Source organism: Argiope bruennichi, chromosome 4 (assembly GCF_947563725.1).
Source record: "Argiope bruennichi chromosome 4, qqArgBrue1.1, whole genome shotgun sequence".
Classification (NCBI taxonomy): Eukaryota; Metazoa; Arthropoda; class Arachnida; order Araneae; family Araneidae; genus Argiope; species Argiope bruennichi.
In genome coordinates, this window is record NC_079154.1 from 54170041 (window position 1) to 54197449 (window position 27409).

Here is a 27409-nt window from a genome sequence, read left to right on the forward strand (position 1 = left end):
TTATAATTATATATATATATATATATATTGTTAAAATTGGTCCTTTTATTTTTCCAAAAAATATCAACGTATTTAAAAATGTTTGTCTTAATTTTTGCATTAAGTTTAAAATTGATACAAATATACTATTACTAAACAAATGATTGTTTTCCAAATGTAATAAACCAGTAATGCTTTATTACTTGTAGTATTAAGCAATATTTAATTTAAATAATATTGTATATACATTTATCTTAATACAAACAAATAATTTGTCTTTATATGTATGTCTGATTCATATCTCTTTAACATTGGTCTGAATTATATCTTTTACATTCTTATTATTTGAGGGGGGGAAAAATTGGAGTGTTATGAACTTTTTAAGAGAAAAAATTAATTAGATATTCAGTTAAATAGAAATTAACCAAAAGTTTATCATATTTTTTTTTTGTATTAACTTTCTAAGGAATTACTCACATGAAATTTTTTTATATCATCTTAAAATTTAAAATTTCCTCTTTCCACCAATACCACTTTCATTTCTGTGCAATTAAAAGAAATTTTGTTAATTTTTCTATAGTTGAATAAACGTAGTCGGTTAATAAATATGAAAATTTATAGATACTGTATTATTAGACAGAAAAGAGACTTTGAACTTCTCTATCTTTTTGATATTTCAATTTTTTTTTAAAAATACTTTTGGCAATGCTTTCTTAGTATGTGTAATAGAATCATAAAGTTTATTTCATTAAAAAAATGCTAGAAATATTATTTTTCCAAAATTAATTGTACATCACATTAAAATTTAAAAAACTTAACTTTTCAGCGATATAAATTTAATTTTTCCAACCGTTTATTTCGCTCATCTCTATGTAAAACACTAATGTGCATGCAAAATCAAGGCAAATTTGTTAATTGTCATTTCTTAACAACTTGCACATTCAAATTGCTTACATGTTTGCAGAAGGTCTATAACAGCGCCTTTTTTTTTTTGCAAACGAATAATGCAAAAAAATGAGTTTAAAACAAGCAGTTTTGATTATAAATTGAAGTCATCAAAAACAAAAAAATGCAATTGGAAGTGTTAATTCTTTCATAAGAAGATCCAGCGAGAATAATTTAAAATGATATTCAAGTATAATTTAAAATGATATGATAAAAATAGTATGTCATTTTTTGTGATAAAATGTAGTTCATCAAAGGTGATTGATATGACTAAATTAGTTTTATTAATATTCACCAGCATTAGTGATTATTTCAATGTTATTATGATTGAGCACTCTTATGTTTGACTACAAAATGCATTTTATGGGGGATAAACTGGGATAGAGAAATAAATTGAATTTAGTTTTTTAACATGTTGGAATTGTATATTTTCTCTTTCAAACATTTACAAGATTTTAATTTTTAAAATTGATGATTTAATTTTTAGTAATGGATGAAGAATTAATGTTAGTAGATCTTGCAATTGAAATAATTTAACTTTATTTCTAATAATAACTGTGTTTATAAAGATTTATTACTAGCAGATTTGCATAAATAAATGGCAGACTAAATGAACTTGGATCATATAATGGTTGCAAAAGAAACATTACATGATTCTTGAGAGTAGGTGAGCTGAGGGGGGAAGGGGTAATCTCATGGTTTAAAAAAATATTTCTAAATTTATTTTATGCACAATTTGTAAAACAGTTTAATTATTGCAGTTTAAGAATACACATAAAGAACTGATACTGGAACACATTAGCAGAATTCTGAAAGATAAATGATAAACGAAATTTAAAAGATATGATTAACAATTAATAACAGGAACAATTATAGATGGGCTTATTTTCAAGTTTGATATTAATGAAAAAATATTTATTCAGTATTTTTGGTCAAAATTATAAGTACTTTTTTTAGAAACAAATATTAATACTTTGTGAAGCAATTTAGCTCTGGATTATTTTTAAAAATCATCTTTTTCATTTGATATTCTCATTTCATTAAAAAAATGTTTCAGACAAAAGAGTTTGGTGCAGTTTAATATTTATGTAAAAGTATTTTTAATATCAAAAGTATTAGACATGAAAATATTTTAATTTTGATTAGGTAAATTAGCTAGCTGTAAAATATTTGACATTATTAATGTTCTTGCAATACCTTGGAATTTTTTTTCCTTGTAAAAATTATATCATTTAAAAAAAAAAAAATGTGAAATGTTTATATGTCAGAAGTTTTTATTGGTATAATTAAAAAAATAAATAAATTATAATGGGCTGTATGGATGTTATAGTTGCTAAAAATGTTTAATTTTTCATTTTTTGTTTAGGATAAAAAACACAAATATAAAGATAAAAAGAGTTTATATGCAGACATTCAAATAAAAAGTGAGCCTTTAGATGAATATGAGGAAGCCACTTACTGTGGTATATGTGAAAACTGTTTACGAACAGAAGATTGTGAAGAATGTGATGTTTGTATTGTAAGTACCATTAACATTATTTGTATAAGATCATGAAATATTTATGATTTGTTTTTAAATATTATAATGCTTTGCTTATTTTTTTCGTAGAAAAAAAAATCTGGTTCATGGAAATATGCTACCAAACGATGCCTTTTACGTCAGTGCATTGAAGAAATCGTAAGATAATTTTTCTTTTTACTGTAGACATTATTTTTAAATTCCATAGTTAAATTTGAATGTAAATTTATGTAATTTTTATTAAAATATCAAGGAATTTTTTTACTGAGGGAAGAAATAATTTGTAAGGGTATAACTACGCTAGACATATTTTTATATAGATGTTAAACTATTTATTTTATTAATAAAGTGAGCATTTATTGAGGGTTGCCATGGCACAAAGAAGATCAGAAAAACACAGGGAATTTAAAAATCATCTATAAAACTGGGAAAACACAGGGAGTTTTTAAATTTTTTTAAAGGACTGGAAAATACAGGAATTTTAAATCTGCTTTTTTCTTTTAAAAAGGCTCAGTCTTCTTTTAGCATTGAAGAATAAAGATTGTCATCATAGCTTTAAAAACTAAACAACATCATTCTCAATTCTTAAACCATGGATGTTCACCCTTTTCCTACTTATTCCCCATTTTTTCCGTTTTCAAGATTTGGGAGGGGGAGTCCTAGCTTGTAATCCAACATTGGACTACAAGCTACTTGGATACTAATGGAGTACTGACATTGAAAAGAGATGCTTTTAGCAGAGTGTTTTAAATTTGCAAAGAATACTACTACTATATATATATATTTGCATGCTTGTCGAAAATGTTTTGCTATTTTAAAAGCGGTATCTTATTTAAGTTTATGTTTGGTGAATGACAAAGCAGTATGACGTGAAAAAACAAATGGTTAAATTTCTGAAGAGATTTGCTTCATTATGCCAAATTTGCGCATGTAAGGTATTGTAAAATTTTAGAAAAGCAGAAAGAAGTTCAGAGAGAAAAAGAGTCAACTAATGCAAAACAGCATAGCAAAAGAAAATAAAATTAAAAAAAAGGAAACAGATGACTGGAACATCACTGAAATGCAAAAATTGATACATGATTCTGCTAAATATACAGTTCATATATGAATTGGTAAAAAAAAAAAAGCTTTTAAATTTTTTTGTTAAATAATCATTAACCTTTAGGTTTTTGGAACTAAACACTGACAAATGTCTCTAACTATTGGTTCTCAATGAGAAAAACTCGAAAATGCCTCCTATTTTTTTAAACTTGTGTTTGTTGAAAATGACCCCTTCAATTTTGACCAACCATAGTGTTACTTTGTATCCACCCAATGGGTGGGTTATTTCTCCACTGTAGAAAGTGGGTTCTGTTTTGCAGTTTTGTCCTTGTCTGAACTCTAGATGTTGTTTTGTATCATAGTTTCATTTCATTTTCTCCTTAAAATAGCAATTCACTGATTTTATTGGAGACACTATCAAATTAAATATTATGATACTGAATAAAATGTATGAAATTTTCTGCTATAAAATTATTTGGTTTGTTAAAGGAAACTTTACCAATTTTGTAATAATTTATTTGTAGTGAGAATATGAATAGAAATGTTCACTGTTATTATTTTTGAATCTGGAAAATAATTCAAATTTATTGTTGAAACTATAAATTTAGTTCTTTTAAAACTTGAACATTGTTATGTGAACTTCATTTTATTTTTATATTTCTAGAAAATTAATTTTTTATAAACAAGGTAATGATTTATGCATAATATTTTAAGACTACTTGTATTTTCTATTTAAAAATGCTCACTTTTTTTCCTTGTATATCACACGGGATACACTGCTCTTATATTCTATAGACTAAAAGCATAATTAAATATTTTTTTTATTAATACACTCTGTGTAAATATATATATATATATATATATATATATATTTTACTTAGCGTAGTTTAAAACTTTAATATAAAAAAATGGTAGAATTTCTCAGTACATTTTTAATAATTAGTATGCAGATTGAAAATTTAATTTTTTTGCTGGGAATTTCGGTTATTTATAAGCTGTATCACTTTTTCAAAAAATACACTTAGAGCTTAACATAATTGGTTACTAAATTTAAAAATATATTTTTCTCCAAAAATTTTCTAAAATGCAAATAATTACCAAATTTTAAAAATATATTTCGAAGTAAAATTGTGTTTGGTTTACAGAATTTGATATGCAGGCGTTGATTATCACGTATATGTTAATTCATGCATTTAAGATTCAATGTAATCAGTAATTTGTTCATAATTTATAGTCTTTCAACACAGCATTATAATTATCACCATATTATGATGCTTTATTTCTGAAAGTTTAGCAGGTCTTTTTCTGAAAGCAGCATCGTAAACCTGTGAACCTGTTTGAATTCTCAGTCAGCATTTGTTATTAAATTGATATGGAAAAAGTGATAGCACTAAATTATGGAATGAGTAAAAAGTAATTCAATTTGGTCTAGTATAATTTGTCAATGAAATTACGCTTATTTTATACATTTTATTTCATTCATTCCATACATTTTAAAACTGCTTTTTGTTGGGAAAATAATTGCTAAAACTTGGCTCATAAAGCTCATCAGTGCCAACACAGATTTTAAACTTTTACTGGTGGAAATTCTTGACCCTATGACATATTAGGGAAAAGATTTTATGGGGCAATTAGAGTACTCCTGGAAACTTTATTCGGGGGAGGAAATTCTAATTTGTTGTACCAGCCCATAAACAAAGGAGGGGGGGGGGACTGGTATCGCTATTGTATTGCCTGTTACCAAAATAATGACAAGAATGATATTTTGTATTTTACATCACCAGAGCCCTTAATTTTGTCCAACTTTAACTTAGAGGACATGAGGTATATGAATTTGTATTGCTAAATTCTAGTCAAAAGTGTGCAAATATAAAATTCATTTAATATGTTATTATTTCAGGTAATATTGAATCGCTATTTACTTCTCTTTGCTTTTTACATTAATAGAAACAGGTTGTGAAGGGGGGATATCATTATTCTGTTATAACTAGCATGACTGCTGTTCATGGATTTCTTCTTATATTGTGTATACATATAGGAAAAACATTGGGAATTCTTTTGCCAAATTTGAGTGGCAACCCAGATTATTTTTTATTTTATGAATTTTCTTATGTCTTCTGGAAAATGTGTCAATTTTGATGCTATAATTTTGTGAATGAGTCAAAATATATCCTTTTTGACAATTTTAGTTAACTGACTCAACCTCTTCTTTTTTACATAAAACAGCTTAAATGAAATTTTTTTAATAATATATTTATTCCCTAACACTTTCAATGCTACTAATATGCAATCTAAACTGCTAAATCTACTACTAATTATCTAAATCTACAACTCTAGTCTTTTAGCCCACAGAAACCTGTAATTGGAAGTATCTGAAAGGCGTTGAAAGTGTTAAATAATAGTAGTTTCTTTTAATAGTTTATAACTTTTTCTCTGCCACTGTTTTCTTTAATAAAATTATTCATTCTCATTTAAAAGAATTTAGTAGTGTATTTTATTAGATTCATATTGTGGAGAAGGTAGTTAGCATTTGGATCTTTATTTTCATGAAAACAATTACTTTATAAAGAAATAATCTTATTTGATTATATATATATGTGTGTGTGTGTGTAATGATATTTTAATTCTAATTTCAATTTAATTAATTTCTAAGATTTTATCTTAATTTAGCCCATAGTAACTTCATTCTAAATATTCTCTTATTTCATCATCCAATTCCACTTTCGGTTTAATTAATTCCTCTGTAAAATAATGGGCCACCAGTACTACGTATCAAATGAAAGTGATCTCTCATTGCCCTTGAAAAGGTGTCAAAGGTCACCATGTGTATTGAATTGGCACTTGGCCAGAAATCCTATCTTATATAAGACTAGTGATCATTTATTCGTCCCTTTTTGGTTTCTTTCTTACTTCTGCTTTTGCACGGCGCTGTGCTGCACCTTCTTGTATATAATCATGCTTGCCACTCGGAAGAGAATAAAAGGAAATTAAAAATACAACGTCTCGTCCATGTCTTCAAACCTGCATTCTGCTTCAACCAAAATATATATATATATATTTTGTTACATATATATATTATTTTATTAGCAAATTATTTTATTTGCATGATTTTTCAAACATAGTTCTGTTTTTACTGTGTAATATTATTCTTATTAATCTTTTCAAAGTTTTAAAGCTTAATTTCTGTAAGATGCTACTGTGTTAGTTCTTCCTTCAGACTTTTCAAGGGATAAGAGGAATTGTTTTATAAACCAGAGTGAAATGTAAATGGTATTAAACTGCTTACATAAGTTTCCTCTGAAATATGAAAGGAAACAGCAAATATTATTGTAAAAGATGGGGGGGGGACATAAATGTGACAATGCTTTATATGTTTTTTGTATATTAAATTCATGTTATTTTACAGAATATTTGTAAAGTATTTAATAAGATGTGTTATTTTGATTTTGTAGAATGGTCAAGTATACCAAGTTGAGAAAGTTCTAGATAAAAGGATTGTTGATGGCCGGGTGGAATATTTTTTGAAGTGGAAAGGCTATCCTGAGTATGTTCATATGTATATTTTTCTTTCTTTCCGTTTTTTGTGAAATAATACTTTTGAATTGATAAATTAAAAGAAATAAAATGGAAATGCTTTTATACATATGTTTTTGTTATTGATCTTTCAATATTCATACATATTATTTAGTTTCAATTTGAATTATTTGGTGTATATATATATCAATTATCATAAACTTTCAAATTCTCTCAGGCATTTATATCACACACTTTATTTATTTAAAATGCTGTTTCCTTTGATTTTTAACACTAGGCTACTAATCTATATTTGAAAAAAAATGAATATACAAAATTATGTTAGTTTAATAAGTAATTTAATTCTGCCTTTTTATTTAACACATTCACTGCTGCTGGCGCATCAGCATGGCGCTACCTCCCATGCCGGCGACACTCTGGGACGACGATCGAATATGATAAGTAAACTGCTTTATTTTTAGTTCGGATTTAGAGGTTGAACGATGAGGTTTTTGAGGCACGTTAGTGAAGCATTATTTTTATATTTTCAGTGCTTGGTTTTTAAATTTTGTGTTTAAATTTTTTTATGTGCATTTTTAAAAATGGCAGACAGTACAAGTATTGCAGGACCTTCACAGCCTAAGAAAAGGAAGTAAATAAAAAACTGACTGATGTCGAAATATTAGAATTACTAAAAAAGAGTGATCTTTCTGATTATGACAGCATAGACGATGAAGATTACGGTTGGGATTCTACAAGCGAATCGGAAGGAGATAGTGATGTCGCTGTGGATAACTTAGAAATGTCGGCTTCTGAGGATGGATATATAAATTTTGGTGGTAGCGAATGTGTTAAATATTGGATTTGTAGTTGAGGAGCATTTCGTTATATTAAAAATAAACAATTAATATTGCTGTTATAATTAAGATGATGGTTTGCAGTATCATATTAAGATACAGTCATCAGAATGAATTGATGACATTTGTTAATTTCTAAAAAATGTTAATTTTAAAATCAATAACAAAGATGAATATTATTTAAATCTCTTTGTTTACTTTCTTTGTTTCTCTGTTTCTGAATCTAGGGTCAGAAATTATAACTCGTGACTCAGTTCATACAATTATTTAAAAAGAAATTCTTTTTAAATATAAGAGCTTCATTATATATCGTAATAGATGATATTTAAAACTAAATTCTTAAAATGAATAAAATAACTTTAAATGTATCAAATGATTTTGAATATCTTAGCCTTATATTTAGGATTATTTGATTGAATGAGCATCTTGTAGGTTTCTCCATTGTATCATTTTACAATGTCAATAAATCTAGTTTTTTTTATTATTATAATATTTATCAATTGTTTATTTTATCTTCACGTGATAGATTTTATTTTAATGGCTTATACAATATGAAAGACTTCTTTATGAATTGATTTTATATACCCTTTTGACAATTTTATAATTTATCTAAGTTTGTATATTTGATGTGAATAGCCCTTATTGTATTAGTAAAGCAAATAACTTTTCTGTTCCACTTTGAAATGAATATAAAAAAATAATTTCTGATCTAAATTTATTAACTTTTTTATTAGGTCTGTTTTATATTTGATGCAAATCTAATAGAAAGGTTAAGAACTCCCTGGATATTCGATGGCGCAGTTTAGCCAGGGTTGGCTCTTGCGCCAATAAAACTCACAACCAACCCTGGATATTCGAAGAAATTTTGAAATTCTATTATTGATATCTAACTAAACTTAAGTTATAAATATGTATTAAGCATTCAGCTTTATTTACTAGAAAAACTCTTTGTTTTTGTTTTAGATTTGCAACATTATATCTTCATTTTATAATTACTAAAATTGGTTTATGAAATCTTTAAATTGCAAACAATACTAATTGTTATTTTATGATGATACAGATTATGTATTTTGTGGAAATACAGTTGGATTATTTTGCAATAAACTTTGTATTGTAGCTCTCAAAATGGTTGGGAACCAGAAGAAAATATATATAGCAAGGACCTTATTTATGAGTATGAAAGGAAACAAGAATTGGAGGAAAAGAAACGACTGGCAGCAGTTAAGCGATCACTTCAAGATCCTTCAGGTTCTACTCCTGCTAAAAAAGTCAAGCTTGGATCTGATGTATGTTTGTCTTATTATTATTATTACTAGAAAGAAATATTAATATGTGAACTTTCTACTGTTATTGCAAATATTGCAATTTTTTTTTTTGTATGCCTCAAAAGCTCTCAATCTTTAGTTTGAAATCTTATAATTTAGAATAGTTTCTGCATTTATACACTTTTAAATAGTATTTAAAAGTATATGACTAAAGAGCATGACTACAAATAAAGCTACCATCTCTTCATTTTAATTTGTACCAGATTAAATATCAAGAATCCAATTATCAAAACTAATCTAATGAATGGGGGGGGGAACACGTGATGAATCTTTTTTTTTTTTTTTTTTAATACACATGATTTGTTAAATATTTTATGACAAATGTCATTATTTAAGAACTTTTATTTTTGTCATTAAATACAATTTTATTAAAATAGTTTTAATTTTATATATAAAAGCATTGATTTCCTGTAAATGTTGCTCAGTATTCCTTTTGTAAATATTAGTATAATTTAACATCCATAGCAATCTTGTCTTGTCTTTTTTTTTTTTGTTATATAATTTTTACATTGAGCTGCATTATATGTGCTGAATCTCTTATGTATTTCACATTTGACTTATCTTTTATCTCTTTTAAGGATATCGTTTCTGGAACTGTTGTTGCTACAGATTCTTTATTGCAAGCTTTGGGTATTCACCGGGACTTAAGTGAGGTACAGAATGACAGCAATAAAAAGTTTTCAAAAGAGAAAGATAGTGAAGAAAAAATGTGGGAGATTTTAAATAAAATTCCCACTAGTGTTGCTCAAGATGGTAGTGGAGATCGGTCTAATGAAGGCCCTTCTGCTATTTATTTGCCAAAACCTGGTGAGCCTGGAAAGTACATATTAGTTATGGGAGAACAGAATCAATTAAGTTTGTTGGAACAGTCCAATTTAGACCCTAAAGTATCTTTAGGAAAGAAACTGGTACCTGAAATAATTCTCAATAAGAATGAAACAAATTTTTATCCTACGATCAAAGTTGAAGCTGATGATGATGATATACAAGTAATATCTCATACCCCCAAGAAAACAAATACTAATTTGTATAGTTATATGACAAATACAACAACACGTAAAAAGAAACCTGGAAGACCCAAAAAACCAAAAGTCGTAGAACCTCCAAGTTTCACTCATGATGAAACAACAAATGATTCTCAACAGAAAGAGGATGAACCCGTTTCTGGTAGACGTCGACGTGGAAAGCTTCCATCTAGATGGAATGATTACATTGTTGAAAATTTTGATGAGGCAATAACATCATCAACACCTAAACCTAAATTAGGCAAATTTTCAGAATCTGAAATGGATGTTTCTGGAGACAGCAACTTTGAGGATAATCTTTCAGGCAATTTTGAAGAAGAAGAAGATGATGATATCATTCTTCCTGATGGCACAGCTCGACGTGGAAGTAAAGGCAGTGGAATTAAAATGCCTCGGCCTGTGGTCATTCCCCTTGGTGGTGATGCTCCCCAGCAGTCATCTGCTAATGCTGGCTCTTCTGTTGAACAAATGTGGAAATTCCCATCCACTAAGAAACGTGGTAGGCCACGCAAATTTGAACCTCAGCGCCACATTATTGTACAGAACATACCTCCAAGTACTTTTACTTCTCCTGCTGGTACAAAGCCTGAATTCCGACAAAGGACATTGACAGTCACACCCATATTCAAGACTAATACAGTATTATCCAGACCGATTGCTCCTAGACCTGAGCCAGGCATGAAGGTACTTCAGACTGGTTCCGGAGAAAAAATACTTGTGCCTGAATCAGGTGATGAAAATTCAATGACAGCAGATGATGCAAATATGTCTGGCATGTCTAGTCTTGATAATAGTATCAATTATCGTGAGTTAATAAGTGATCCAAACTTCAGTCCTCTAAAAAAAGGTCCTGTACGCAAGTCTTTTCAGTTTAGTCCTGAAGTTTTGCACCGAATGCCTAGTTCTCGTGGAAGGGGAAGTTCACATGGTTTAAAACGTAGGCCAGGGAGACCTCGGAAAGAAGACCAATTAAGTCGTTTAACTAATGGAGGTTATCTTGGTGCCACATTAAGTGAATTGATGACCAGAAAAAGCTCTATTGTGAGTCGAAAAATCAAAGAGGAGAGAGAGATAAAAAAGAATCGTATATTTGTAGTTATGCAAGATGGAACTATGGTAGAAGTCAGTGGTAATGACCGGCAAAAAGCTGTTCTGAAAGCAACTGCTAAAGTTGAAGCAATAAGACGAAGTGTTGGAAGGATTAGAGAAATAGAAAAAGCTAAGTATATGGAAGAGGATGAAGATGATTATGATGATCCCAAAAAACCAGGGTCGAGATATGCTTATGCTGTGAGTAATATTTAGTAGTTTAATATATTAGTAACATTTGCTTTTACATATTGTTTAATATGAAATTTATTATTGATCTTTAATTTAATAATCTTCCTTGTTTTTTTTAAAACTTTTTTTAATATTACATTGTTACATTTTTTTGTTATTTAAATCTAAAAATTTTTCTTTTGTAGAAATGATATTTTATTAAAATTGTCTTATTTATTCAATATACAAATTATATAATTTCTTGATCATGATAACTTTTTTTATAACATTGGAAGGCCATGAAGTCTTTTCTATTAACTTAAAATTATAAACATTTTAAGCAAAAAAATATATAGAGATCTATTCATTTCATATTTTAGATGATGTATTTAATAGTAAATTTTTTAACAATTAACTTAATTATGGTTAAGGTGATTAAATTAAGATGTATGGTATAAGAGTTACTGCTTACAACTTTAGATTTTTTACCATTTAATTAATTTATATTACAATATCCCAATGTAGCTTTGCAAAAAAATAAGACTTGCAATTTAAAATATCTGTTTATTATTTAAAAAAAATTACCTTAAAATTTTTTCTGGTTTAAAATGAATGTTTTAAAAGAATGAATTTATTTATAAGAATCTGTTTTTCTTCTACCCATTGGCATTTATTTCAATAATTTTTTTAAAGTTAATCTTTTTAGAGTATGACTTACTATGCAATATTACTGATTAATATTACAAGCAATATTTGTATTAAATACATTCTTAAATATTTCGGTCTTTTTAATTATTTTAATTGTGTATTACTGAAATTTTTTATTCCAGCAATGAAGCTTAATCATGTATTAAATATTTCATTATTTTCCTTTATTCTTCCATAGTATTTTGTTCTAATAAGCTTATAAAATTTATTTTCAGCTTAAAAAGCGGGGTGATACAAGACCTGCTCTTGAGGATTGCACTCTTGAGACGATTGATGATTACAATGCAATGATTTTACCGAACTCAGTACAGCTTGTTGAAAGTGAATTGCCTCTTAGTGAAGCTGATAACTGCGACAAGTTATCCGGAATGTTCTTGTTCCGTCAAATATTTTCTTCATATGATAACACACTTCAGTGCCTATTCTGCAGGAACAAATATTCCCTTCGCTTTCCTGCTGATCTTGAAAAACACTATCATGTAATTCATGAACTTGCAGTGCATACTAATAAGGCCGAGTTTAATGAAAATATTGTTTTTGTCTGTGTACCATCTGATGTAAATGAAGATACCACTCTGAATTCTGGCTGTCGCTTCTGTGACACAATTCTCAAAACTTTGTCTGAAGTTCGAGACCATTATCCAAACGCACATAACAAAACTGTAAGATTAGTTCCAGAATCAGATGTGACAGAAATTGGTAATTTCTTTTATTGTGGACTTTGTGGTCATCCTTCAGCTGATTTTTCAACTCATCATAATCATATGAAACAGATGCACAGAATGCAAACATATGTTTGCCGTTACTGTACATATTGTACTTCAAGGCCAAGTCGGTTGAGAACTCATGTCAAACAGAGACATTTACAGGATCAACCTGGACCTCATTTACAGTGTTCTGTGTGTTCTGTTTATGTGCATGGTAAAGACAGGCTGACAAAGCATATCATGCTCTCTCATGCAGTCCAGACAGGTATTTTTTTATTTTATCTATTTATCATTGGTTTATATTTAATTGGTTTTTTTTTGTTACTGGAAAATAAAAATAGATTTCTGGTTTCAAAAAAACATCATTGTACAATTTATTTTATGTACAATTTGTCATATTCAAACTTTTGATCCAGTAAATGACTGAAAACCTTGCATATTTCTCAGTTGCTCCTACAGAAGTATGGAGACAGGATGTGCCTCCTATGGGAGGAATTATACCATGGTCGGTGATGGCCATTAGAACTTAGTTCTTTCACGTGCTGTTGTGGCACGTTGATTATTCAATCTAACCCTGGGTGGCTCAACTATGTTCCAGAAATAGAGCTTTTTGTTTTGCAATCTATTAAATCATATTTAAAATTAAGAAAAAATGATGACATAAATTCATGCTATAATTGGTTTAAAAGATATTTTCATTTACACCTGTTTTTCTTATCCTCATAAATAAAGATAGCATAAATACAAAAATTTAAAAAAAAATACTTACAGAATTACTAATAAGTTAACTGTAAAATAGTGTTATAATTTTAAAAAAAATTAAAAGTGATTTTAACATTGTACTTAATTTTACATTACTTATGATATTATATTTATTTTAAATATATGAGAGTATTGAGATCTGTAATGAGTATTATGTTCCTTATCTGAAGTGGAATATTTTCATTTTTGAATAATTTTTCATTACTCTTTCATTCAATGTTTGTTTATTTTTATTATATTATTTTTTTATATTTTGGGAATTTTTTATATGGCAAATTAAATTTGATATCCAGCTTTGAGAGATGAAAATTAAACTTTGTTATTTATATACATCTTGTTAAAAATTATATTTTACTAATGAAAGAGTAATAATATATGTGATAAATTATTGTGATTTGATTTTAATTGGGAAGTATTTCTTCATTTTATTAACATTTTAAAATTCTTTAAAGAAATTGGACATGTTTGTTTTCAGAAGAAGTTGTTTTCTTCATTTTTTTTATAGATATCATATTGCAGATTTTGCATGATGCCTTGCTGATATCATATTATATCTGCTCCAAGATATTAAATTAGCAAAAGCTAAAAAGTTTTAAGGAAAAGTAATGTTTTTAGATAATGGAGAATTTAAATGTTTTATTTTATTTCTTTATTATGTATAATAATTTTGGAGGTTTTTTTTCAAAGGTATATATTACATTTTTATTTAAAAATTCGTGAAGCATGTTATTCTTAATTTCTACATTCTTAGGTCCTAAAACATGGTCTTGTGCAAAGTGCCTTTATCCATATGGTGATCCTCATGAATTAATGAATCACATACCCACTTGCCCAAAACTACAGTCTAATACTGAAGCAAAGACTGGTGGAAATGAAGCACAACCTGTTAAAGAAGTCCTTTTTTATAAATGCAACAATTGTTCTCTCACTTTTGCCTCGGAGGAAGAAATCAAAGTAACTTTGAAAAATATTTTATTTAAAATGTTATATGAGTATTGGTATTTTTTAAATGGCTATCTGTTATTTAAATGTAATATTTTGTATTTTTTTGAAGCAAACAATATTGAGTTTTAATATTTTGAAACTTGATGATAATGGTATTTAAATACTATGTTTCTCTGTCAATACTATGTTATGCATAGGTTTTATTGTTGCTATTGAAATTGTTTACCATCTTGGAAATTGTCTAGTTTTGAAAATAACTAAAGGAATTCACAATGAAGTTTAAAATGCTGCGCACATTTGTGACCTAAAAGGATAATATTAATTATTAAAATTAACATTTATTCATTATTCTTGTGATAAATACAAAATGATGAAGGTAAAAAGCTTAATGAAGTAGTTACTTTTTTTTTTATCTTCACAGTAGATTGAATGTATGCCAGTAATTGTAAGAATTTAGTAATGTTACCTTTTGATGTAAAAATCCCTGAAAAAGCTATGTTCATGATCTAAAGTTACTATGTTTAGTGTGCATTTAATGGTTCCTTTAGTTATTGAGAAAAAAAAGGCATTTTGTACTAATACTTATGATTACTGACAACTAATTTCATCATAATAATAATGTATTACTAAGTATGACATAATACTCATATAAAAAATATAAATATTACTAATTCATATTTAATCTAATTCTGATTTTCAGAAACATATGGCTGAAGAAATCCATGATCCGGGAGCCATTGAAGAAGTGATTCGTTCCACAGACAGTCATGAAGGTGGTCTACAAGACAATCTCCAAGCAGCGAAATGTGATCCTGCTACTTTTGATCACAAAACTTGCTTCTTATGCTTTATGAGATTCCCTACTGTGGAAATGTGTAAAAAACATCAGCATCATGTCCATATGCGATGGGTGACTAAAGGGTTACCAGATTATTCTAAAGATGGTTATTCGGGTTTGTATAACCCCTATTATTTCTTGGGTATGGAATTTCTTTTTTTTTTTTTTATTTCAGTCTGTTCTCTGACCTGGACTTGGACCTTCTCTCCTTTTTTTTAAAATTCTAATAATATAATTTTTTTCTAAGTAACCATTTATGAAAAAGTTGATTATTAATTCCTTTTGATATTTTATCTTTGCATCTGAATATAAATCTAATATAATTATTTAATCTTTTTAATACTTGAATTTTCTTCAATTTCAGACAATAATCTTCATATTTCTAAACATTTGCATTTAATTATTTTTAATGTCGGATAAGGCTAATCACTTTCTGAACAGCTGATTTCCTAGAGATATTGTTTATATTTAATTTTACTTAAGTTATTTAGATATAAACTTATGTCCATAGTTTTATCAAATTGTCAGATATTAATGCCATGCTATTTTAATTTTTTTACACACATTATGTTCATTATACATTTGAACTTGTCTGATGAGAACTAGTCCCATGACATCATAATGCTATTAAAAACACAATTCTATGGACAATCTATCTTCTGAATTTCATGAGGTTGTAGCTTCACTTTTATTCAAATTTTAACACACATAGAAAAAAAAATCCCCCATTGTTAGCTTTCAACAATGATAGAAAATCTTGCAATGGAACATTTGATAAAACAATAAAAGTTTGAATTGTTGGAAATTGGCAAAATATATTTAAAAAAATTGATAGGATTTTGCATTACTATTAAATTAATATAATTAAAAAAGCTATTTAAAAAAATTTGGGACATTTAATTTATTTTGTGCAATTGTGTTTTTGGAAGATATGGAAAAACATCAAAATTCTACTTAATTTTTAATTAATTAAAATTCCAATTAAAGTTTAAAAAGGTCGCTTTAAGGTGTAGAGCACCAACCTTTTTATTATTTTTAGGGATAAGTCGCCTTTGGCAATCAGCTGGTTCACCAAGTGTTTGATTATATTTGATTTCAGATAAATTGTATAGATATAACTTCATGTCCCTGGTTCTACGTAATTGTCTGACTTTAAAGCCATGTTATTTTAATGATCCTACTTATGTTCTATTCATTATGTACATAAACAATTTTAATATAGACAGTCTTGTAAGATAGTAAAATGCTATTAAAAACATTAATGTTCTGCTTACATGCCTTCTAAATCTTGAAAAATTGTAACTTTACTTTTTGATTTGTCATGTAAACTATAGAAATTAAGCAAAAAATAAATCCAATAAATTTTGGTTTGAATTCAGGAAATTTCACACGACCATTAAATTAAATTCATAAAAAATCCCATTTTTTAAAAATTTTGATAAGGTGTAAAATTAATTTTGTGTTGTAATATTCACAGCAGTTATAGTGAATAAATGCAAAATTCAGTTTTATTTTTAATTGAAATTCTAATTTAAAAAATCACTCCCAAGACACACATTTTCACACTACAAGGTATATATATGTGCTAAATTTGATAACTATAGGTCAAACAGTCTGGTCTGTAGAGTGTCCAACACACCCACACTCATCTTTATTATTAATAGAAATTGCATTACAATATATATATATATATATATATATTATGCAAATAAAAAATTATGTAGACTAACAATATTGAAAGATAGCTTGCAGAGTATTTTATTTAGATGATGAACAATATCTGAAATGTTGTTGATCGTGTTATAAATGCATTTTAAATTTTATCGCCTCCTTTACATTTGATTGACATATAAAATATGAATTTTTATATATATTTTTATTTCTTGTGCTTATTTTAATTTTTACCACAGAGCTTAACAAGAATGAAAATGAAGGAGAAATTGGACAAGCTATTCAAGAAATCCAATCAAATGCAGTACTTGAGATGTCTCTTGGTCAGAATGATGCATCTTCTTTAATCAGTAATCTTGAACAATTTGAATTGAATGTAAAATCTCAGATAAATGGGCAACAAATTTTTGCTCAAGGTACAACAGAGACAGCAGAAGGAGAACAAGCTGTCACAGTATCAATTAAAGAAACACTTCTTGATCAGCCAACAGGATCAGATTTCATTTCAAATGATATAGGAGATCCTAGCAAAGCTGAAAAAACCTTTGAAGCAATGGACTTCCTGGATCTTCCTGGAGATAAAAATGACAGTGAAGGAGATAGGTTAAATTTCAACAAAGAATTGTCGTTGCCTAGTATTCCTATAAGAGAAGAATCAGATGTAAGCAAAGAATATAGAAGACTTGGTGAATTCGATGTCTCACTTGATGATTTGCCTGATGAGAAAGAACTTGCAGAAATTGGATTCCCTGCAAAGGTTGGACATTTTTGCCATATATGTGATGCAGTCATCAAGAGCTATCGATTGTATTACCTTCATATGCATAACCTACATCAAATGGAAAAGAGATTTCAGTGCATTATCACAGCTTGTAAAAAGACATATTCTGATGCTTACAGTTTTCATCAACATGTTTATAATGGGCATAATCAAAAGAGTGAACATTATTGCAGCATGTGTGACAATGTGTTTGCTGATGATGAAGAACTACAGGATCATCTTATCAGTGCAGACCATGCTAACAAGTATATGCAAGTGCAGGTATAAATTTTAATGGAATTATATGTTGATTCATATGAATAGTCTAAGAAATTGGATTTTCTTTTGTTGGTAATTTTATTTTTATGTTTAATAGTTTCATGCATTACAGATTTTATTTTGCTGATTAAATTGATTAGATCTGTGGTAATTTGAAATTTTATTAATCTGAATATCTAATCAAGGTTATTTCTTGATTATATATTAAAAATTTCCCTAACAAAATAATCAGATCCTCAGTTTTATCTTGGTTGAAAATCAGTAGGGAAAATAATATTTTTTAAAGTAAATATTCTCAAATTATATAATTTAAAGTTAATTTCTTGCAATATCTAAATGTTTTTTTAAAAAATTGTAGTTAAATTGTGATATTTTTTATTTAATATTTCTTTTACCAATTACTTGTTTACATTTTCAACAATGGTTGTTTGAAAAAAAAAATGTCATGATACAAGATTTAAATTTCTAATTAATACAAGTTTTAAATTTTCTAAGTTAATTAATTTATTTAATTCTAAAATTAATTAAATAATTTCTAAGCTAAAAATAAATGATAAATTCAGAAAATTTAAATGTAAAAACTCTGATTCATTTCTATTTCTACTTTTTTAAATCAATTTTCAGAGGGGTAGGGAGGATTTGTAACATAGAAGATGAAAAGCTCATTAAAGAGCAGTATTGATATTTATAAAAATCAGTATATAGTCGTACAATTGACGAAGTTGAAAGGCAAGAATAAATAGATTTATCACCTGCAACTTACAACATTTCTGCAGAATGCAGAAATAAAAGTAAATTGTAATAAACTTTTAATATTAACAAAAATTAATAAAGATATGATAAAGATCAAGTGAAAAATAAGGATAAGTTTATTCTTAAAGGCAGAAGTATATTTATTTTATTAAGAAGTGAAATTTTTTTGTATCTCTTTTATATTCATGCATGATTAATTTTCTTCTATTTTTTTACATGAATTAAAACAATATTGCTATAAATGTAAATTTTATATTGAAGTTTATTAATGAGAAAAAAATTGTTTGTTTCGAGGGACCAAGTTTGTTTTCTATTTTTTGCTGTAAATAATTGAAAAAATTATTGCTTCAGGATTTCATTGATTTTAATTAATACTGTAATAATTTTTTTCTTCTTTTTGCAGGAAAAATACAATAGAACTGAACCCCGAAACCACAGATGTAAAGTATGTCACAGTTGGTTTGGTTTATTTGCAACATTTGTGAAACACATGGAAACAGAAGGTCATAGCTATCAGTGTCGAGAATGTGGTTTACTTTTTGTACAGCCTGGACCTAGACGAAACCACATCCAAAGTGTTCATCCAGAAATTGCAAACATCTGTGAGGTAATATTCTTCATCTTTTCAAGTAAGGAAGTAAAGAAATTAGTGTCTTAATATTTGTATTTACAGAAAATTTAATATTGTAATATTTTCAAACAAGACATGTATAAGTATTTTTATTCTTTTATCATTTGAATACGTATAATTCTGTTGCATAACTGTAATTTCATATTGAAATAAACCAACTGCATTTTATCTTTATTTGTAAAGACATATAGATTTGGATTTTGCCAAAGATATGAAGTAAACAACATTAAGAAAAATGCAATTGTATCGCTTGGCATGAATGAAGATTGTGCTATTATAATACTGTATGTAATGAAGACAAATATTACTTTTGCATTTGACCCTTTTTTACAATATTTTAAAAACGTTAAGGAGACATTAAATTGAGAAATAGGATTTGTTATTGTTATTAGATTCAGGCACAGTTTGATGCGAATTGTTCTTACTAAAATGACCAATTGAAAAATAATTTTAATTTCAATATTTTAGATTAAAATTATTACTACCTCTTATTGTATTTGCTTCTAAGAGGAAAACAGTGAAATTTCATAGTTTCTTTAAATTCATTTCACAAATTTTGGAATATTTTAATTTAACCCATCAACTGGCTGGGATATAGAAAGTCATTTGTGTATATTCAAGCATTATCATTTTAAAGGAATTGAAATGCTGGATAGTTGCTATTCAGTGGATTAAACAATGGAATTCCTAAACTTTTAGAGAGATATTTGCACTATTTAGTTTTTTTTTTGATGTTTTTTAAAATGTGAAGTTATTTCAAAAGCAAATATACTTTTTTTAGAAAGTATATATTGATTTTTAAAAGAAATCCCTCAAAATTGCAGTTTTTTTTTGGGGGGGGGGGGGGAGATTTAACCCTTTTTGGGTAACATTTTTGCTAAATTTCTGGACAATATTTCTGCGGTATCATGGTGAGTCTTTGACTTATCTTCTATGTATACAGACAGTTTGCACAAATAACCTTATGATGTCTATGTGTGCAAATTATCGTACTTTTTTTAGTGTCATATTTTTGTTTTATTTTCTCCAAGACAGTTAACTTTTACATCTTTAGTTGTCAGTGCTTTTGCTTTTTTTTTTTTTTTTTTTTTTTTTAAAGAAATGGAATACAATAAAATGTTTTCCTTTAAAAAACAATTTCAGTAAAAATCAGTTATCTTAATTTTTCATAACAGTGCAAATTTAAATGCAGCATATAAAAATAATAATAAAATATATCATAAAGATTATGAATAAGATTGTATTTATTGCACAGGAGCATAGAGCACTCTGCATGTGCGATAAGAAGGAGCTTTATGAGAAATAGCACACATTTCAATTATCTATATCAAACAGATGTAACATTATAGCTGATTGGAGATTAAGAATTATTTATGATGTTTTAAATCTAATATAGTATTAAGCCTTATCTAAAAACAATTAAAATATAAGGGCATGTCTTTTGATTCATTTGTGTTAAATTATCCATATTCGCTATGTAGTGATTGCTTCTTGTTAATCATAATTCTGAAAAGAAAATTCACTTTTCTGCAGTGTTAGATTAAATGATGGATCATTTTATTTTTTTAGATAAAGTTTTATATGGATTTTTTTGATTGATTTCCTTAACCTATCAACATTCAAATTAATTTAAGGCATAGATTTCAATAGGTATCTTTTAAATTATGTTAAAAGCTACAGAGTAAAATTTAATTTTAAATTTTGCAAAGAAAAAAAAGAAAATCATTTCAAAAACATTTTTATGGATATATCCAAGTTGAAGAAACTTAACTTATCCATAGTGGATAAGCAGGTTATTTTATAAATAAAAAAAAAAAAAGTTGTTTTCATATTCTTTGCATAACTTAAAAAATAGATCTGAAGGAAAACAAAACTTGACTTCAAGATCTGACTGAGTGATATATGCCAGTTGAAAATTATTTAGGAGCTTGGGAAACATTGAAGACAAAGTAAAAGGGAGGAGGGAGAGTGAACATTGGAATCTATTTAATTTAAATTTGGAAATAAAATGCACTTACTCTATAAATGGGACAGTGGTTATTAACAGCTTAAGATTGTTCGTTTCTTCATGAGCACTACAGGCCCTTGCAGACCTTGGCTGCCTCAACCACACGCACTTTCCAGCGCTTTTTATTCCCCACAATTCCCTTCCAGTTCTTTATCCTGAGAACACTCAAGTCTTTTTCCACATCATCCAGTCATCTAGTTGGAGGGCTTCCTCTGATCTTGGATCCCTTTAGTATTTTTAAAAGTGGATATTTTGATGACACTGTTTTCAGGGCTTCTCCAGATATGGTCGAGTTATCTTAACCTATTTCTGTGGATAACCAGTGTTATCTTTGGTTTTAGGATAATTTATTACCTTTAATTACCTCTAAAATTGAATTACTTTTGAATGCATGTTCATACACACATATCAATGTATGTTTCTTCTATTTTTAAGAGTAAAGAATATTAAAATTCTTTATGACTGGAATAATCTGTAATTGTTTTATGTTGGGGCCAGATCATTAATGTCTTACAAAATCTTATATTTTGCAAATTAAATATATTTGTGTAAAAAGATTCGTTGAACATTCACTTAAAGAGTTTTCTTTTGAAATGTGGATTTATTTTTATTTTAGCAAAGAGGAAATATTTTTAAAAATTAAATGTTTTTAATGGTTTTAAATATATTTAAAATGCCAAATTATTTATTTTCAGATTTGTAACATGAAATTGGCTACATCTGCACAATTGTGGCAGCATCTGTCTACACATAACATTGTTCATGAATGTTCAAAATGTCACAGAAGATTCTTACAGAAAGAACAATTAGTTGCCCATTCTGAAGTACATGCGTAAGTTTTATCTTTTAATACTGATTTTGAATTTTTGGTAATAGATTGTTAATTACTAAAATTTTGGATTCTTTAGGTATCAGAATAATTTAATTTATGATCAGGATTATCATATTCTATTTTTTGTATTTTGACTTATTAATTTATTTTTAATGCATTCTAAATTTTTAAAATACAGTAGATATACGTTGGACTTGTGGCATTCATTTTAGCTTTACAATAGGATTAAATTAAATTTCACTCTAAATTTTAAAAATTCAGTAGATATATGTTGGACTTTTATTTTTATTTGAAATGAAAAACTTTTTATTAAATCAAATTTTTGTGTGTAATTGAAGTTTTGAAAAAAATAATTATTACATACAAAATTAATAAAAGTTTTTTTCATTTCAAATACAAATTTAATTCTGTGTTCTAGATCAATAACATCAGTAATTATATATAGTATACTCTCATTAATTTTTTTAAAGGCAAAATTTATTTAATATTTAAAATATAATATATTTTAAATAATACTTTTTTTTTATGAAGTTCACTTACATAATTTTGTAATCCAAATTTTGGCAGGCCTCCAACTCCATGTCCTTGGGAAGGCTGCAATAGAAAGTTAGCAACAAAAGTTGGCCTCTTCAATCATTTGAGGATGCATAGAGGAGATACAGATTTCAAATGTAGTATTTGCAATAAAGGTAAAAATAATTCTCCTTGAAGCATTAATTAACATCTTAAGATATGTGAACACATTATATAATAATTTTTCATTATTTTGTAGTTAGAAGAGATGGATAATGCACTTCTGGGAATTATTTATAAATTTTGATGATAATCAGTTAATAAATCATTAATTCATTATTAGTTAATAATTTAAATTTGTTAATCGATCAGTTATTAGATGCTAAGCATGTGGATTCAGTTAATCCATGAATCAGATGATTCATGAATTAAATGAATCCGATCATCTGATTCATGAATTTTAGAATTTATAAAGTAATGAAATATCTAAAATTGAGCATTAAAAAAAACAGTAACTGAAATATGAAGCAATTAATTATGATAACAAAACGATAACAAGTTTTCAGAAAGAGATAAATACTATGAGAATTTTTCGAGCTTTTTTTTTAATGCCAATATATAATGAAATTTATATATTTTTTATACTTTAGAATTGGCAAATAACCTGATTAACTAAAGCAATAAATTGCAAATTATTTCTGAGCTTTCATCACATTATTTTGATGAGTCACGTAAAAAATAAAACTTGTTTTAGCTTTTTTTAAATTTTAAGTTTTTATGTATTAATCTTATATAATTGCTTTATATTTTATGTTAGGATTTTTCAAGAAGAAAACATTGGAGAGTCATATGAAAATCCATGATGAAAGAGCACCTATGCAAATGCCTGCTAGTAGAGGTATCTTACTATTTTATAGATATGATATGGCTAGTTTGATTAGTTACAGCTGTTTTAAAATTTAATGAAAATGGGATTTAGATTATGTCAATTGAAGAAATAAGCTTTTCTGAAGAGTTTTTGAAATCCATGAAAATCATGTTCACAATTTAAAAAAAAATAGTGTAGAATTTATTTCATATTTAGTTATAATATAGGTTTATTTTACAAATACATTATTTGTAATAATCGTGGATATACTAAGGAAATGTTAAATGATATTCTTAACCTAAAAATATACCTACATGCATTGAAGAATTCTTGCTATATGCCAACAAATATGTATTGTGAAAGGTTTTCTGATAGTGATGACATCTGTTTTATAATCTGTATTTTCTTATATGACAAAATGATAGAAGTTGGGTAAAATTGTTTAAAATTTTGTCATAAGTTGTTCTAATTCATGCACAGCAAATAAAGTTGGATTTTTTTATTCAGGGAAAAAATTGCTGCCCTGTTTATAAAATAAATATTAATTATGATACTCATTTTGTCAAATTTGCTTAAACCAAATTAAACTAACCTGATAAGTTTTATAGTTAAATTGTCTTTTTATGCTCATTAACATTTTTTTTATTACTATTTTTATTATTTTTTTTTACTCGTTTTTTTTTTTTTTTTTTTTTTTTACTATTTCAAAATCAAATTACTAAGTAATGTGTTAACAAGATTGTCATATCAGCTTCCAAGTTTGTCTAACTTATATGAATTGATAAAGTTCTAAAATAATTTGCATCAAAGTCACTCTGGGAAGGTATTTGAATGATTTTTTGGTAAAAAAATGAATGAATGTGAACGATATAACAATGAACTATATTTTTTTAAATTGTGGAACAATATAACTTGACAAGCTTATCAGCTTAAAAGTTTCTGTTTATTACTATAAATGGTATTTTAAAAATATACTATCTTTGAGGACTTAATTTTGTCTGAATTAGGCATTTATTTAAATTTTCTTTTTTTTCCTAATAGGACGCAAGAGCGTTATGATGGGTAGAAGTGGCCATGTTGAAATGAATCAACATGTCGAGGAAATACAAATTGAGCAAGCAGAAGAATCTATTGATTCTAATCAAACAGAAATGATCCAATTAGTGTGTGCTGGATGCATGCGTCCATTTGAATCTGAAAATCACTTCCAAGCTCACATTTGCACTGGCCAAGCAGCGTAAGTATATTAAATAAATATTTAGATATATGCAGGAAACAGGACTAAGTTTTTGATCTACTTTTTTTCTTTTTATCACACTAAATATTTAGGAGATTAACAATGTGTACAAGTGAATGAATTTTTACAAATTATGTAAACCTCCCCAACTTTTAATCTAATTTAAGATATTTTATCATACATAATTTCCTAAGGAAAAGATAAGGAAGCATTTTCGTTTAGTAAAATTTGTGATTAACTTATTTATATTCTACCTCACCACCACCACCACCACACACACATACACTTATACAGTTTGGATGCTTTTAAATAGAACTGAAACACTTAAACAGTATAGCCATGTTATAAATTCTGTATCTTTTTTTTTTATGTAGTTCAAAAGATTTGTTTATGCTACTCAAAATCATTAGGTTGTCTTCAGCTGACATTCATGGAACTTCTTTCATATATCTTAATCAATTTATGCCAGTGTTTATTATATGTTGTTTCCCTCATTTTGTTACTCTTGGGAATTTAAATTGTTTAATTTACTCCTATTAATTTAATATGTTTTTCTTTTTATAGTACTGATGCTCAGGGCCAAGTTGTTGTCACTACTGGCCAGCCTGTATTTGGACAAGATCATCAAATAATAGTGCAGACTGGTGGAAATGGAACTGAAACAACAATAGATGCTGACCAACTTGTTGCCACTGCACATCAGACTCTTGCTAGTTCTTTAAATTTGTCATCACAAGAATTTGCTGAACAACTTGCTCGGGTTGTTGCTGAAGCTGCTGGACCTGGAGGACCAGGGCAGGTTACAGTGTCCATTGCTCCTAGTGCCAAGTTGGATGAGTCTGGAGCTGTTTCTGTTAGTATCCCTGAATATGAAGATTCTGCTGGTTTGCCTGAAGAAGGCACTGTTGTGTTTAACCAGGAAAACGGTACTAGTACTATCATGACTGCTCACCATCTTGTTGATGCGGTGGATCAAGCAGAACTTCAGCAGATACAGACTAATGAAATTGTTACAGATGAGCATGGTAATCAGACAATTTTGATAAAGAATGGAGGGGATGAAAACCTCATGATACAAGAATCACTGGATCAAGGAAAGGATGATTCACACCACTCTTCAGAACATGCTGTGTTTGCTGTGGATAGTGATGGCCAGCATGTACTTGTGCCAGTTGAAGGTAATCTGCAAGCAGATGGACAAGCTACAATGGATTTCCAGACTCAAGGAAATCAAGATGCAACTGAGGAATTTGTTGCACAGATTTCAATGGGAAGGAATAAGGGAGATGGAACTCTTGTTGAAAATGTCCAAGGAGAAAATGATGCCCAATTGAAATCAATCCTGGAAGTCGGGCAATTAGAAGGTGACGATTCACAAGAGAATGCCCAGATTGTTATGATGGTTTCCAATGATCAAGGTGGAGAAGGTGAAGGCCAGCAAGTACCTATTCAGCTGCCTGAAGATCAACCCTATGCCAGTGCAGCACTGTTGAAGATACCTACTGCAGATGGTGGACATCAGATGCTTATTATTCCAATCAATGCTAATGAAAATGGCAATACTGTTCTGACCCTTCCTGAAGGATATACTTTGGGTGGTGGTGATGGCGATGGAAATATAACTTTGGCTCTGGATCCTAATTCATTACCACTTGGTGAAGGTGGAGAGCCTCAACAATTAATGTTGCCTGTAGATGCTGATGGACAAATAAATTTGGAAAGCTTACTTCAGAACACCACAGTTGATGCATTACCAAATGAAGGTTGACAGATATCTCCATCTGAATGAAATCCATATTCGTGATGGTTCACATGGTCATTGTAATCTAGTATTCATCAAGAAACTTAATTAAGTTTGCTTTTCCTCCTATGCCTTTAATTGAAGTTTCTGTTAAATTTCTTTTTGTAATATAATCATTTGTTTTGCTCATCTTTTTTGCCAATGAATTACGATTTATACAACTGTATTCATTTTTATCTCTCGATCTTATATATATGATTTAACAGAAGCTTTTTGTGTAGTTAAATGTTTTCGTCTCAACTTGTTAACTTATTTTTTCAGTTATCTTCATTTCCTTTGTGCATAAACGTCAACTTCGCCATTGTAAAACCCATATGCATACTATATTAGTATCTATAAATATATTTGTAAATATAAAGGAGAAATGTCTATATGGATTTTTAACTGTTCATTCATCCAAAGGCTTCCTTAAGATTGCATTGCAGTCTTAGCTTGAATCGTCATTAAATTTTTGCACTTCATTCATAATTTTTTCCCCAGGTTCTGCTGCTTGGGGAGAGTGACTGTTAATGCACTCTACATTTTTGGGTTTGATATTAGTATTGAAAATAAACAGTAATTAATTTTGCTAGACTTGAATAATTTGCTATGTATTATTCAATAAATTATGTACATATTGCTATCCTTTTAAA

General features: G+C 27.9%; 1 protein-coding gene across 4 annotated transcripts in view; it reads left to right on the forward strand.

Annotated features, from left to right (window-relative positions):
- Nucleotides 1-27409, forward strand: part of LOC129965462 (uncharacterized) — a 31668-nt gene extending 4259 nt beyond the window's left edge. For 3 of the 4 annotated variants that reach the window (XM_056079348.1, XM_056079350.1, XM_056079351.1), the window contains exons 5-19: nucleotides 2291-2443; nucleotides 2534-2602; nucleotides 6937-7028; nucleotides 8972-9140; nucleotides 9758-11494; nucleotides 12388-13144; nucleotides 14393-14595; nucleotides 15287-15566; nucleotides 17335-18137; nucleotides 19291-19494; nucleotides 22222-22358; nucleotides 22926-23047; nucleotides 23689-23769; nucleotides 24781-24976; nucleotides 25541-27409. In XM_056079348.1, coding sequence (XP_055935323.1) covers nucleotides 2291-2443; nucleotides 2534-2602; nucleotides 6937-7028; nucleotides 8972-9140; nucleotides 9758-11494; nucleotides 12388-13144; nucleotides 14393-14595; nucleotides 15287-15566; nucleotides 17335-18137; nucleotides 19291-19494; nucleotides 22222-22358; nucleotides 22926-23047; nucleotides 23689-23769; nucleotides 24781-24976; nucleotides 25541-26744 — 6207 coding nt within the window. In that variant the 3' untranslated portion in view covers nucleotides 26745-27409. The remainder of the gene's footprint in view (nucleotides 1-2290; nucleotides 2444-2533; nucleotides 2603-6936; nucleotides 7029-8971; nucleotides 9141-9757; nucleotides 11495-12387; nucleotides 13145-14392; nucleotides 14596-15286; nucleotides 15567-17334; nucleotides 18138-19290; nucleotides 19495-22221; nucleotides 22359-22925; nucleotides 23048-23688; nucleotides 23770-24780; nucleotides 24977-25540) is intronic. The other variant, XM_056079352.1, reaches the window with a different exon arrangement.